Source organism: Tamandua tetradactyla, chromosome 13 (assembly GCF_023851605.1).
Source record: "Tamandua tetradactyla isolate mTamTet1 chromosome 13, mTamTet1.pri, whole genome shotgun sequence".
Classification (NCBI taxonomy): Eukaryota; Metazoa; Chordata; class Mammalia; order Pilosa; family Myrmecophagidae; genus Tamandua; species Tamandua tetradactyla.
The window spans coordinates 57,204,276-57,219,429 of NC_135339.1; the positions used below are offsets into that span (position 1 = coordinate 57,204,276).

General features: G+C 34.8%; 1 protein-coding gene and 1 long non-coding RNA gene across 10 annotated transcripts in view; one reads left to right on the top strand and one right to left on the bottom strand.

The window, feature by feature from the left end:
* The window catches only part of LOC143654058 (uncharacterized), a 38,812-nt gene extending 25,062 nt beyond the window's left edge, over positions 1-13,750 (bottom strand). For 2 of the 3 annotated variants that reach the window (XR_013161654.1, XR_013161653.1), the window contains exons 1-2: positions 13,648-13,750; positions 11,065-11,370 (exon numbers count right to left, since the gene is read on the bottom strand). This is a non-coding gene — a long non-coding RNA (uncharacterized LOC143654058). Of the gene's footprint in view, positions 1-4,929; positions 5,160-11,064; positions 11,371-13,647 lie in introns of those variants that run through there. The other variant, XR_013161652.1, reaches the window with a different exon arrangement.
* The window catches only part of CC2D2B (coiled-coil and C2 domain containing 2B), a 153,673-nt gene that overhangs the window by 98,995 nt on the left and 39,524 nt on the right, over positions 1-15,154 (top strand). For all 7 annotated transcript variants that reach the window (XR_013161646.1, XM_077125557.1, XM_077125562.1 and 4 more), the window contains 4 exons: positions 3,744-3,882; positions 4,990-5,193; positions 10,688-10,780; positions 14,578-14,669. Coding sequence is in view for 6 of the 7 variants with exons in the window: in XM_077125557.1 (XP_076981672.1) it covers positions 3,744-3,882; positions 4,990-5,193; positions 10,688-10,780; positions 14,578-14,669 (528 nt within the window). In the remaining variant the exon portion in view is untranslated. The remainder of the gene's footprint in view (positions 1-3,743; positions 3,883-4,989; positions 5,194-10,687; positions 10,781-14,577; positions 14,670-15,154) is intronic.

Consider the following 15,154-nt stretch of genomic DNA (forward strand, 5'->3'; position numbering starts at 1 on the left):
GGATCACAGTTTTTAAGACCTCTTTATTTAAGTAGTTAAATCCCACCCAAGACTTTGACTTCTAATTGGTATGCCTAGTTCTGGTCCTCTGTCACACAAGGGATATATTTAGTCCCTTACATCCCATAGGAACTAAACTCTCAAATACCACTGCTCTAAGACCTGGAGCCCAGCAGGCTCACAAGTCTATCCCTACCTACCACCTGCTTTTCTTTTCTATTCAGGTTCATAAGAATGTTTACTTAGTTTTGAGCCCACTTATATTTTAAGTGCTTATTTTTTAACACCGTTATTGAAATTTTATTCACATACCATAAAATTCACCCATTTAAAGTTTTCATATATTCTACAGAGTTCTGCTGTTATCACCACATTTTAAGAACATTTTTATCAGCCCAAAAAGAAAGCCTTACCCATTAGCAGTCACTCCCCATTTCCCCACCCTGAGAAACCACTAATCTACTCTCTGTTGTCTATAGATTTGCCTATTCTTGAATTTTCATATAAATAGAATCTCCCAATGATACTTTTGTGATTGGTTCCTTTTGTTTAGTATAGTGTTGCCAAGGTTCAGCCATGTTGTAGCATGTGTTAGAACTTCATTCCTTCTATTGTTGAGTTATATCCTATTGCATGGATTTACCACATTTTATTTATCTGTTCATAATTGATGGACATTTGGGTTGTTTCCACCTTTTGGCTATTAAGAATATGCTGCTGTGAACATTCATATAAAAGGTTTTGGTGGACTTATGTTTTCATTTTTCATGGATATATATCTAGGAGTGGAATTGCTGGATCATATGATAATACTGTTTAATTTTTTGAAGAACTTCCAGATTGTTTTCCAAAGTGGGTATAGCATTTTATGTTCCCATCAGCAATGTATGAGGGTTCCAATTTCTCCATACCCTCACCATTACTTGTTATTATCTATCTATTTTATTATCATCATTCTAGTGCATGTGCAGTGGTATCTCATTGTGGTTTTGATATGCATTCCCTACTGGCTACTCATGTTGAATATCTTTAAATGTGCTTATTAATCATTTGTATTCTTATTTGGAAATTTTTTTTTACTTTCTCCATGGTATCATCTGCAGCACAAAAGTGTTTAATTTTTGTGTGATACAATTTATGTTTTTTTTTCTTTTGTCACTTGTGCTTTTGGTGTTGTATCTAAGAAAACATTTCCAAATCCAGTGTCACAAAGATTTACTACTATGATTTCTTCTCAGTATTATGTTATAGCTTTAGCTCTTAAATTTAGGTTTTTGATCCCATTTTTTGAGTTGATTTTTATTTATAATGTAAGGAAAAGGTCCAACTTCATTCTTGTGTATGTGGATATTCAGTTGGTGCCATTTGTTGAAATGGCATTTTTCCCCCATTGAATTGTTTTGGCCCCTTCTCAATAACCAGCTGATAATAAGTATAAATGTTTATTTCTGGCCATCAACTTTATGATCTATATGTCACTACTACTCATCTTTTTTTTTTTGCTTGGGCAGGCACCAGCGGCATGGCAGGTAAGAATTCTGTCTGCTGAGCCACTATTGCACCACTACCACTCCATCTTAATTACTGCAGCTGTGTAGTGAGTTTTAAATAAGGAAGAATGGATCCTTCACCTTTGTTCTTTTTTTTTTTTCAAGATTTTTATCTATGCTGAGTCCTTTGAATTCTCATATGAATGTCAAGATCATCTTATCCATCTCTGTTTTTTAAAATGCCACTGGGATTTTGATTGGGACTGTGTTGTGTCTTTAGATCAATTTGTGGAGTATTGCCATCTTAACAATATGAAGTCTTCCTGATATGTGAACATATCTCTTTCCCTTATTTAGATCTTCTTTAATTTCAACAATGTTTTGTTCAGTGTGCAAGCTCTGCACTGCTTTGGTTAAATTTATTCCTAAGTATTGTATTTTTACGATTTTCTTAATGAAATTGTTTTTGTTAATTTCATTTTTATTAACTTTTCTATTTTTCTATTTTACATATCATTCCTCACATATCATTCCATATCAAACTCACAGTGTCATCCTGAGTAAATATTTCAGCTTTTAAAAGATACCTTTGGCCTCATGTTTAGGTGGAGGTCATGTGTCTAGAAACCTTCCAAAATTAAAGAGTGCCTCTTTCTCAGGACCATGCTACACTTTGATTCTTTTGACTGAAATAAGATGTAAATTTCAGGACAACATTAGACAGAATAATAATCAAAGGATTTCGTATGCCCCTTATGCAGTACTTCCAGCTCTCTTTCTAAAAGTGAAAAATCTTCAATTGTCTGAATGGTCTTGAGCCTAAGAGATGGTGTTGCAGTTGGTTATGGAGGGGGCTGGGCTGCAGATGACAAAGGAATTTTGCCATATCCTACAATTGGGCACTTAGAGGAACAGGTTGGGGACTCACTGTAGCTAGAGTAGGAGATGTTTTGATGTTTTCATTACTTCCTCCAAGGCAGAAATTATGGGACTATGTTGAAATCCAATTATAACTCCTTTTTCTTTTAGTATTTAATGGTATACGTTTTCCATAATGTATTCATTAACACTTAAGCTTTGCCTCAGGCTCTATTTTCTAAGGAATCTAGGCTAAGACTGTTTCTATGAGAAAGCATAGTTATTACATGATGATGTCCATTGTATCAGGTCCTAGAGGTCTCTGATGACAAAGACACTAACTCAATTCAAACATGAGAGCAGGAAAAGTAATTTAAAGGAGGAATAATCAAACTTCATCTATTCATAATTTTGCTTAGATCAAGTATCTAAGGAGGTATTGGCTTTATCAACAATATCTTAAAAAATCTTCAAAAAACAGTATTTCACATAGAAATATGAACAAATATTGGTAGAAAGGAGACTATAAAATTTATATCCACTTTTTTTCTAAGACGTTATTGATTCTGTGTTGCAACTGTATTCTTGTAATACTGCTTTAAGGATTAGAATTTTGAGTACATTGTAAAGAACATAGTCCAAACTCCTCTAAACTCCTCTAATTACACATGGAGAGACAAAGTATATATGAAGATACTAAATGGCGTGGCTAATTGATGGCTTTAAAGAAGTCCTTACTTTTTGGGGTTAAATTCCTTCTGCACTTAGCCTACAGCCCAGGTCACAAGGGATACGTGGTCAGTCTAGCCCACTTTTTTACAGCTCGCCAGCTTCTGAGGATGATCTCAATATGAACAAACAAAAATACTCCTCAGACAATATTATCCAGTGAATTGTATTACTCTCTATAATGTTTCAGCTGTAATGATATAGCCTAAAGGTTGTTTGTACTGTTGTGAACTTTCTTAATTTTGCTTAAAGAGACATTTTAAATTAAATTTCAACACCCTGCATCCTGTGAAAAGAAAATATGTAATAAGTTACTATGCTTATTAGTTCAGAACGTATTTGTCAAATATGCACTGTTCATTTAGGCATCAAATGTATTTTTGCTACAAAGCTGAGAGGAGATAAATATGAATATTTACAGACTTTACCCTTGTCAAGCTTATTGTCTCTTAAGGAAGAATAGACATACATCAAAAAGCTGTGATACAAGTTAGAATGTAAGAAGAATCAAGAGAGATAAACATCTAAACCTTCTATTTTATCCTTACGTACAAAGCGTGGATAGGTTTATCCTTAAATATGGGGAATGAATAGTTTTTACCCTGTATAAAATAGGTATAACTTGCATGTTTTATGAAAATTCACTAAGTATTTTCTTTTTCTTAGTGTGCTAAGAAATGTAGATGCACGAGGCATTCCTGGAATTCCATGGTTCATTAATAACCAGAAGCTTTCTGAATGGGCAAATGAAGTTAAAATTGATCCAAATAATCCAGAATATTCAGATTTAATGGAATTTATTATGGTAAATTATAGTAAATATTAATACCATAAATATATTCTATACATTCCCAAAGTTTGCTATATATCTTTCTAGGCACTAGGGGCTATATGAATGTGCATCTGAGAAGAAATATAGTTTCAACCACTTTACAGTTGAAATTCAGTTAGAAATTCAGCTGTTGAAACGATTATTACTTTAGGCCTGATGGTTGGTACTCTGCCACCACTTAGCAGCCCACAGCACATTCTGCAGGCTTACCTTCAGTCTCACAATCTATTATACATCTACTATGTGCAGTAGCCAAATTAGTAGAAGCTGAGGAAATAAAGATGACTTATAGACGCACCCCTTCCCTCAAAGACTCCATCATTTATTTATCTGGTCACTTCTACTCCATTATAGCCAACTGAACTGTTCTGTGTGTCCCAAATATGCTTTCTACATACCTTTCTTCATGCCTTTCCTTCTGCCTCAAAGGCACCACAGGGAGCTATTTTACTCATCCTGCGTGTCTGATAAAGCTTCCCTGGTAACATCAGCTAGACATGAGTACCTCTTTCCTTGCCCTCTTTTCAACTTTTTATTTTATTTATGAACTCTTTACTATAGTTATTCACCCATGTCTCTTACCTTTCTTTCTTTCTTTGTGTAGCTACAGCTATTAAATCTTTATCTTTGATGGCAACTAACAATTTTTCTTTCATGTAACATACACTCATATTTGCATTTGTTGAAAAAAGAAACACATCAGTAAGTTACTGCAATTAAGTTTTCCTAGATCAGAGCTTCCCAACTGATGTGCTGAAATTGGTATGCAGAAATGTTGATTCTTTCTCAGCCCTAAGGGCAACCAGATAGGAGCACTCTCATCTTTTAACCCAGTATGCAATACAAATATTACCGTTTTCTATGTAACTCTTGACCAGGAAAAGTTTGGGAACCCATATAGACTGGATCCTGTATTTTTTGCAGGTTTTGTTCCTGTATAGATTCAGTTGTTCTGTTTCTACTATATATGGCATCTCTCACATCTCAGAGTTGAAGAGAAAATGGTGTTTTGGAATAATTCTTTAATTTTTAAAATATTAATCTTTTAAGTAAAGATTTGACGTTATTTATGTTTTACAGTACATGAAACATAAGGGGCAGGATATTCCAAAGTATTTTCGTCTTGAACAGTTGCAAGATGAAGTTAATTTTGTTTCAGAAGAAGAAATGAAAAAGAATAAACGTTTCCAGTTATTGCAGCTTAGAAATGCAGGCCAATTGGATGTTTTCCTTCTTCAGCAAATGCCCCTCTATGATAAAGAGATTCCAGATTTAGTGTTCCAGGTACCTGGTTTTCATTTGAATATGGTTTACAGTTTTAGAAAGTTAATATTTTGCAGCTTTAAAACTATCTTAACTTAATTACTTTTTAAAAAAATTAAAATCTGTAGACAGATGTTTTTTCCTTCCCTTTTGGCATAAAAAATGTACAGCTCTCCCAAATTACAGAAAGTCCTTGGTGTGGCTTCCCAGCTTAGCTGTTGTCCAATCTGTTTCACATGCAAAATCTTTTTGGTATATTCTAAATTTATGTAAACATTATATTTTTGTTACTGTGAAATGCATCATCAATTTAAAAGCAGCTTTAGGAGATTAGGGGTAGAAACGCTATCACATTAAAAATACACATTAATTCTAAGACACATGTCAATTTAGAAACTTTAAAATGTAGAGGAAAAAAAGTGCATTTTATTCAGTGGTATCCTCGAGCCGACTGGCACCAATTAGTAAGAGCCCATTGTGTACATCTCTTCCACACCACCTTCAGTGATAGCACCTCAGTTGCTTGAATTGGCCTCTTGGGGGAGTATTTACCCGTATTTCAGCAAATGCTGCAAATGGGATATTTCCTTCCCATTCCTCACAGAACAGTTGTTAAATATTTAACACCATACCACTTTCTTATAATAAGAGAGATTCCTGTGAGAATAACAAATTGTAGTAATACTAGCAATTGAACTTGCAAAAAAAGATGGTTCAAGAAAAAAGGAATTGTTTTTCTTTCTCTGAAGAAAATACTTGTAAGGTAGAATTTCCAGTGCAAAGTGTTAGCAGTCAATTTAAGGAAAGATACCAGATTTTGATGGAGAAGATTGTGGTTTATACATCTTATGAGCCAGAAAGAGTAAATGTCTTCTGTAAATTCAGTTTTAATTGGTTTATCAATTTAACTTTGTGAATTGTTATCAAATTATTATTTGATATAATAATTAAATTATTATTTGATAAGGAAAAAACTGATGAACTCTTTGATATTTGATTTCATTTTATCCTGGATGATGGGAGATTGCAATAAACCACTTAAAATTAAAAATAGTAAAAACTATTTTAAAAAGTATGGAATAACGTATGTTCTTATCGTTGCAACTCATCCCCCGTTGAGCTTTTACATTCTAAATTCAGAAGGGTAGGAATGGAGGGAGAGAAGAAAGAAAGAAGAAAGAAAGGTGGAAAAAGAAAGAGAAAGAGAGGAAGAAAAAGAAAACAAATCCATACAGGACTCAGTACATTTAAGTTCAATGGAAGGACACTCGTGGTCTGAACTAAATGGGATTATCTGAGAAACTCTTCCACTGACTCAGAGGTGAAAGGGGAAATGCAAATGAATGATTTTTCTATGACATTGTCATTTCTCCACCAGTAAGAATATAAAAGTATTATGTCATTGTGGACAGGATTTATAGATAATTCTTTATTATTCTCATTAACATGGGTTAGTGGAAATGTGTTTATTCACAAATGGGTATTCACAGACCAATTAATATTTGGCTTTAGAAAGCATTTTTTTTTTAAACATGAGCAGACGACGGGAACCCCAATCTCCACCATGGCAGGCGAGAACTCTACCACTGAGCCACCGTTGCTGCCCTGAAAAGCATTTTTTAACTTACTTTCACTATAGTTAATCTCCTTTTGACACCGCTGGAACATTAGTTAATAAACTGCTGTGTGAAGGCCTAATTTAGAATTGCTAGAAAGCTTTTCATGTCTTCCTGCTACATCTGGCACTGATGGAATCCAATTGTATACATCAATAAAATACTATTGGCAAAGCACAATGCTCAGCATAGTTGGGGATATAAAATCAAATGAAGAGGAACTGTCCCTACTTTTCAAAACTAACTTCCTTTGTCTCATACAAACTATTTAGAGAACAGAAAAGGAAGGGAAGTAACCCAGCTCACTTCTGAGGTTGATGTGACTTCATACCAAAATTAGGCAAGGAGTACAAGGAATGATCATTTTAGATCAATCTCATTTATAAGTAGAGGTATAAAAATATAAATAAAATGTTAAATTTAACAATGTATTGTATATAAATATATAATTATACATTATAATCTTGTAGGGTTTATTTCCAGACCCCAGAGCTAATTTAATTAGAAGCTCTATTAATATAATTCGTCACATTAACAGAATTAAGGAAAGAAAAAAAAAATGTGATCCACTTAATAAGTGCCAAAAAAGGGCATTTAATAAAATTCAGTGCTTATTCATGTTGAAGAACTGCACATACTAGAATCAGAAAGGAACTACTTTAGCCTGGTAAAAAATGTTTTAACATTTTGGATTTTTCTGCTGATGAGATGAGGTATTTCAAGTGAATTGTAGAATTGGGTGGGTTGAAGGTAGGTGGGGGCAGTGGCCCACCTACACACCCACTAGATGATAAGATTATGTTCTAAATCGGATTGACCAGGGACACAGAATCATATAGAAACAGGACAGGAAAATTGCAACAAATTGTGCAGTTTTTGTGGGTTTTTTCCCTGGGCCCTTATATCCTGATAGGGAGTAAGCATCTTGTGGCACTGTCCACAAGAGTACAGTTTTACCAGAGCTGAAAAAATAGCACTATTCTTCCTATACATTGGCCTTTTACATGCAAAGTTTAAATCGCCATCCTAAAAGAATTTACACTTATATTGTAAATGAACTTCCATTTAAAGGAATGTTTACAAACATTAGACTCTTCTGTTCTTGAATCCATGTTAGGGTCATCAAGGCCATATCTTGCTCGAAGAGAAGAAATAGCTAGTACCCATATGTCCCTGATCAAATTCTCTGTCTCCAGCTTTGTATTCTGGGAAATCTGTTTTCTTACAATCCCTATTATCTATGTGGCTTTACAACTGAGTTTGGTATGAGAATCACATATCCATTTTCTCAGGGACCTTTACACAAACATTATTCTTGATGGCTAAATATTAGAAGCTTTCCTATTATTGCCAACAGTTTGATAAGGATGTCCACTATCATCTCCCCTGTTTGCCAGCAGGTGATAATGCAATAAGACAAGGAAGGAAGGGAAGGGAGAAATTAGAGTTAAGAAAGAAGAGACCAAACTCTCTTGTTTGCAGAAAATGGTTGTCTACATGGAAAACACAAGAGAATGTACAGCAAACTGTCACAGCTAATAAACTCATTGTATTTAATATCCATATTTTAAAGTGAATAGCTACTTATTACAAAAGGAAACCTACCTTTACAGTGGAGAAGTCTGATGCCTGCCATCTGGATCAGTAATCAAACTTAATCTTATTAATTGTGATAAGCAATATGATGGTCCCCCAAAGATATCTACACCCTAATCCCAGTGAATATGTAACTGTTACATCCCCTAATATAGGTAGATTAGGTAAATGGGCCCTATATAATCATATGAGCCTTTAAAAGCAGAAAATTTTCTCCAACTGGGAAGAGAAGAAAGCTGGGAAGAGAAGAGACAGTAGGGGGAATGAGAGAGTTCCAAGTGTGAGAAAGATCTGAAGTGTAGTTGCTGGCTCTGAGATTTCAAGGCCTACATGCAAAGACTAGAGAGAGGCCTCTGAGAGATAAAGGTGGCATCCAACTGACATACAGAGGGAAACAGGATGTCGGTCCTACAACCACAAGGAACTAGATTCCTCCATAAACATAATGAGCTTAAAATCTGGTTCTTCCAGAGCCTCCCAGTAAGAACCCAGCAAGCCTACACCTTGATTTTTGCCTTGTGAAGCCAAGAGCAGAAAAACCAGAGATTTCTGACCTATGAAACTGTGAGATAAATTTGCACTGTTTCAAGCTACTAAATTTGTGGTAATTTATTACAATAGCAATAAAATTTAATACACCGATTAAGAGACAAAGCACACAGCAATACCTCTGAAGCATCCTTGCCAGAAATGTGTAATCTGAATCTAAGACTTTAGACTAATTTCTAGTTAACACCAAATATAAAGGATAGAGAAATACATTAAATAAACAACCGCCTTGCAAGAGCAATTATGTTGATCTCTTAAAAAAAGTTGTTTTTTAAAAAGGAACAGAATATCCTAGATTAAAAGAGACTAAAGAAACTTAACTAAGGGAACACATGATCTTTTATTAGGTCCTGGTTTGGAGGGGAAAAGAACAGCTGAAAAAAACATTGATAATTTGAGGCAACTGGTAAAATTTTAATATAGATTGGACATTAAATAATATTGGGAAGTAACTGTTCATTTTGTTGGCTGTGATTAGTCATTGTGGTTGCATAGAAGCATGTCCTTAGTTTTTGGAGATTCATGCTAAAGTGTTTATTTGGGATGGATATCTGAAATTTACTTTGAAATGTTTTAGCAATAAATAAAGAAAGAAGAAATAAAAGAGAGACAGATGATTATAGCAAAATATTAATCTAAGGAATGAGAATATGGATTTTCATAATTTTCCTACTTTTCTGTGTTTGAAAATTTTGAAAAAATAAATTAATAGCAACCTATAAACCAGTAAAAACCCACTCAAAAAAGTAATATTAAAAAAGATAACATTTGCAATATCAATAAAAAGCACAAGATACATAGGAATATATTTAATAAAATATATGCAAAAACTTAAGAAAGAAAAGTATAAAACATTTTTGAATATGTAAAAGAAAATCTGAAAAAAAAATGTTCACTGGATAGGAAGATTCAACATTGTAAGATGGCAATTCTCCTCCAACTAATCTGTAAATGAAATCCAGTTCTAAAGCAGTAAAATAGTATAGAGGGAGCCCAACAGACTTATTATATATATGTGAAAATTTATATTTGACAGTTGGGCCATTACAAATCAGTGGGGAAAAAGAATTGAAAGCAGGGACTCAAACACTTGTTTGCACCCTGATGTTCATAGTAGCATTATTCACAAATGCCAAAAGATGAAAATAACCCACGTGTCCATCAACCAATGAATGGATAACAAAGTGCGGGGTATATATATACACCATGGATGAGCCTTGAAGATAGTATATTGAGTGAAATAAGCCAGATACAAAAGGACAGATATTGTATGATCTCACTGATGTGAAGTGATTAGAACTAGCAAACTCATAGAGTTAGAATCTAAAATATAGGTTACCAGAAGCTGGGCTGAGAGTGGAAATGGGGAATTTAATGGTTAGTTTTTGGAAATGGGTGGTGGTGATGGTAGCACAATATTATGAGTATAATTAATAGTACTGAGTTATATATATGAATGTGGTTAAAGGGGGGGAATTTTAGGTCCTATATATGTTACTAGAATAAAATTAAAGCCTCCCAGACCATGCACCTCCCCCCAAAAATTAAAGGATAAAATATAGGACTGTATAACACAGGAAATTCTCAGTGGGAGAATGTGAAAGAAATGTTTTTCTGTCAATGCCAGAATGTTACCAATACCCTCCTACACAGGAGCTGAAATGAATAGTTAATATTTTATTACAGCATGTAACTCTCTGTTATGAACGATTTGTTACTTCCAAGAAGTGAAACTAACTTAATTTTCTGTTTAGGAATATGAAAGACAGATAGTCAATGATATATCCATTTCAGAGTTGAATTCTATTACTGCACAAAGGATTAATTCTGCCAATTTTTTGAATAAGGTAACAACAATGAAAGAATTATCAAATATTTGCATTTACTTTTTTCATTTGTTTACTTCTTTATTTAGAGAAGTTACAGAAAAATCATGCATAAAATACAGAGTTCCCTTATACCCTCACAAGCGTAGTTTCCTCTATTATTAGCACTTTGCATTAGTGGCATTCCTTTGTTGCAACTGATGAGACAATATTAGTATAATTATCCATTTACTTTTGTGAAAACTGGTTTGCTGGATACATGGATTATACTCTTTCCTGTGAGTCAAATAGACATGTACACTTACCCATTGCCTCTTTCTGATCACTGAAGAGTTTTGGTTTTTTTCAGACTTCCTTTTCAGAGCTACATACCATCAGTAAATCTTGATGTACATTGTTGATGCAGAGATTTCAGGTGACAGAAATTCATTAATAAAACATGTTATGACTTTTTTCTTGAAAATGGATTTCGACATCAAAAAACGTCCATCTCTTCTTTGATCCAAAAAGTTCACTTTGAGAGCTATGTCAGCATTTTTTCAGAATCCCTATTTACAGGAGCTTCATAATACCATAGACATAGCAATTCAGGAGATGAAGGGATGAAGGAGCTATGAGAAACAGACAGAAAGGATTAGAGAACAGTTGTGCTTCAATCCAAAGTCAAATATTTAAAATTTACAGAACACTGTAGCAAAGCCTTAACCAGTTTTGAGTTATACTCCCTCATGGAATTGCATTCCTCATATCTTTCCACTGGTTCCTCATCATTCCACTCTAAGCTTCTGGAGTACAGGGGCTGTATCTGTAGATCTGCAGTGCCCAGCCCTTCACTAAAAAAAAAATCTGATAAATGTTTGCAAAATTAATAAAAAAAAAAAAATAGAAACTATAGGGCTGAGGTGATTTCTAAGACTCATGCAAAAGTAGGATCTCATCAAAGAGCATAGTCTTTGCTAACCAGAGCAACCTTATAGGGTAAGTTAAAAAGAATGCAAAAAGAGTCATGTAAAGATCTAAGAGATACACTCCAGATCCTATATGGGGATAGGTGAGAAGAAACCATGGTGTAGTTAGAAGAGCCCCAGCCAGGCATCGCAAGACTTGTTCTAACTACTATGTATGCCATTGGGCAAGTAACCTAATCTCTGAATCCCGCTTTCTTCTTGAATAAAGACAGACAATAACAATACCTGCCTTGTTATACTTCAGATGTGAGTGGCAATTGAAATCAAACTTCAAATGCTACACCAGTTTGTATTCTCTTACTATGGGGTAGTAAAAATAGACCACTGTAGCTGTTCTGGGTGTGAAAGCGCCCCTTTTATCACTGGCAGGTATTTTTCCCCACTCACTTTCCTCTCCTATCTACTCTTTTCTAGCTTTTGGGAAATAAAGAACTGTTCTTGTCCATAAGAAAAGAGAACACACCTCAAAAACATCAGCTAGTTCCATCTCCCTACCCCATATTAGTGACAGATTCTTCCAATATCAAAAATTTAGAATTGCCATAGCCCAAACACCCTTAAAGAGAGGGATGGAAAGATCAAAGGTGATGGTGGAGTTGTGCAGTGAAGATAGGATTTAACAAATGGATATGAATGCTGAATCATTAAGTTGATACCTCTTTTGGTCTCCAGTATTTTAGAGCAGCTAGAAGTAAAAACCTAAAATTGTGAAATTATAACCCATGTCAGTCTGAAATATGTTCTACAACTAATTGTGGTGCTGTGCTTTGAAATTTATAGCTTTTTTGTATATATGTTATTTTTCACAATAAAGAAGGAAAAAAGGTCGATTGTGATGATAAAAAAAATATTTAAGTTCTCTAGCCTCCTATATTCAACTAGAAGAAAAAATCTGAGAGGATCGTATGGTAACCCACGGCAAACTCTGGGATCTGTCCTGTAACCATGTGTTGAAGAGTACTTGGAAAACTATTGCTTTTTAATTTCTTTGCTTTGTATATATGTTATACTATACAACTAAAAAAGTTAAAAAAAGAAAGAAAAGAGAACACACATCCTTCTTACCATTTCTCTTTTCTTATGTATGTGGGAGTCCAAGAGGGAGAATAGCAGAGTATCAGAAAGGGGTTACAGAGAACAGAAGTCTGAAGATGTTGTGAACATCATGGAGAAATTCTGGGAAGAAACGTTAAGCAAATTTTGTGGTTAGAATTCAACTTGTGAAGATTTCATGCTGGCTGAGGATAGTTTACAACTACAAGTTTAGTAGCTTCAAGGGATAACTGCTGTAATTACAGATTCTGGAAACATGTGCTCCTGAGTCGAATAAGATGTTTGGATTGTGCTGTGGCAGGAACTCATAAAACAATGGGTTATGTGCATTAAACTTCCTGCTGTGTTACTGGGGATTAGTGGTGATTAAGGCCAATGTAGTAGCGGTAGAGAATGGAGTCCCAGCAGTCTCAAAGATTACTAGATAAAATTTTGCAGAACTGTTTGCATCTAAGAGGCTAATGCATCTCCTCCATCTCTCCCTTTCATTAATTTATCCAACAAATATTTATCGAGCACTTGCTATAAACCAGGCATTATACTAGACATTGGGAGTACAGCAGTGAGCAAAACAGACTAAAATCCCTACCCTTGTGGAGCAAATATTTAGTGGGGTAGTCAGATAATGAACAAGACATTAGTAGTTGTTATAGAGTGAAATGTGCTATGAAAAATAAAGTAGGAAAAGAGGATGGGGGCACTGGCAGGGGGAGCAGTTTTAAATAAGGTGGTCAAGGAAAGCCCATGAGAAGGACACTTCAGCAAAAGACCTGAAGGAGGTGAGGTAGCTGTCCTTGGAGTTTCCTGGGGGGAAAAACATTCCAACCCGACGGATGCAGATGTGAAAACTCAGAAGCAGTAGTGTACCTGGCCTGTGGGAGGAGCAGCATGAGGCTCAGTCTGCATGATGCCAAGGGGGAAGAAGCAGAGGGAGAGAAGAGTGGGATGGCAATAGGGTCAGAGGGCTCGGTGACCTCATGGGAAAGAATTTGGTATCCGTGTGACAGCATAATTTGTAGAAGTTATGTTTTTTCTGTATCCCTCCACCTCCCCACCCACACCCCTTTCAAGCTGGTAATAAGACTCTAGTTTACATTGTCTCTGGGATGATTTGTGACAGGACAGAAAGCAGAAAATGGCCTCCAGACACATTTTGTGGTTTAATATCTGAAAGTCTAACTCCTTTGCAAAGGGGTTAGAGGCACAAGGAGGAATTCCCTGAGACTAAAAAGAAGATTTTGAGAGTCCTTGGAGGAACCAGGGCCAGTGGTTTCTGCAAGTAGCAAGGGCTTAGGGAAATGACTCTGTATGAGCACTGAATTTCTTGCCACGCTGGCAGGAGGATGGCTTAAAGACAAAATAGAACTGATCCAAAGACACAGAGAAGTGTGATGATGTTTCTTGGCTTTTGGGTTTTGTGGATCAAGATTCTCATACATTACAACTGGCTATTGTAGAAACAGATTCACTTCAATCTGCATTAGGAAGACTATTTCTGTCCCTATATACTGTGGATTAGGTGGGGAAAAAGATGAGAGCAAAGGTTTAGGATGAAATGAATGTGGAAGGGCAAAAAAATGGAAAGAAAAGAACTTGACTTGTGACATTAATGTAAGAGTTAGGAATGATTTTAGTAGTGGTAGCAAACAGGCCATATTTTCAATCATCTGATCTCTCTTTCCATTCATTGCTTGCAAAAATTAAGAGTAAAAAATAGAGCCAACAGCATTATAAAAACTTAACCTTAAAATATAAACTATGTGTGCTTCTTTAAATTTTTATTGTTTATTTTCATAGATGCGAAGGTTGATAGTGAAAGGAATTGTCAAAGTTAACAGATATAACTTATCAAATATCGTGACTGATTATGAAGAAATTGTATCTACAAGGTACATATTAAAATTATTTTAAGTAATAAATTTAGTATAAAACTTAAGCTAAATTAAGTTGATAATAAAGTTAAGTTAAATTAATGCCTTCATAGTCCTTTAATATGTTCTCTGTTTTTTATATTGTCACATATCACAAGACGAAGTTTTAGGGCACAAAGTGAAATATAGTACCTGAAAATATATGCAGTCATTTAAAAGTTGCTTTTTGGACCTAACTACATGTTATATGTTTCAATTGTAGAGTATTTTAAGGTATTTCTTCATCCTCTTCTTACTGATAGTGTTTAGGGAAAGAAAGAAAAATAAAAGGAATACCATTGTCCTAAAATAGTTTTGCCCTTAGATTTTCCTATCCTGGGACTACTACTGGAAAAGCCATTGCTTGTAGCACCACATGCTAAACAGATAATCTCCCCCTTTCAAAACCAACCATCCTCAGTGGTATAAGGATACTGCAGTTCATAAGCGGAATTGAAGAAACC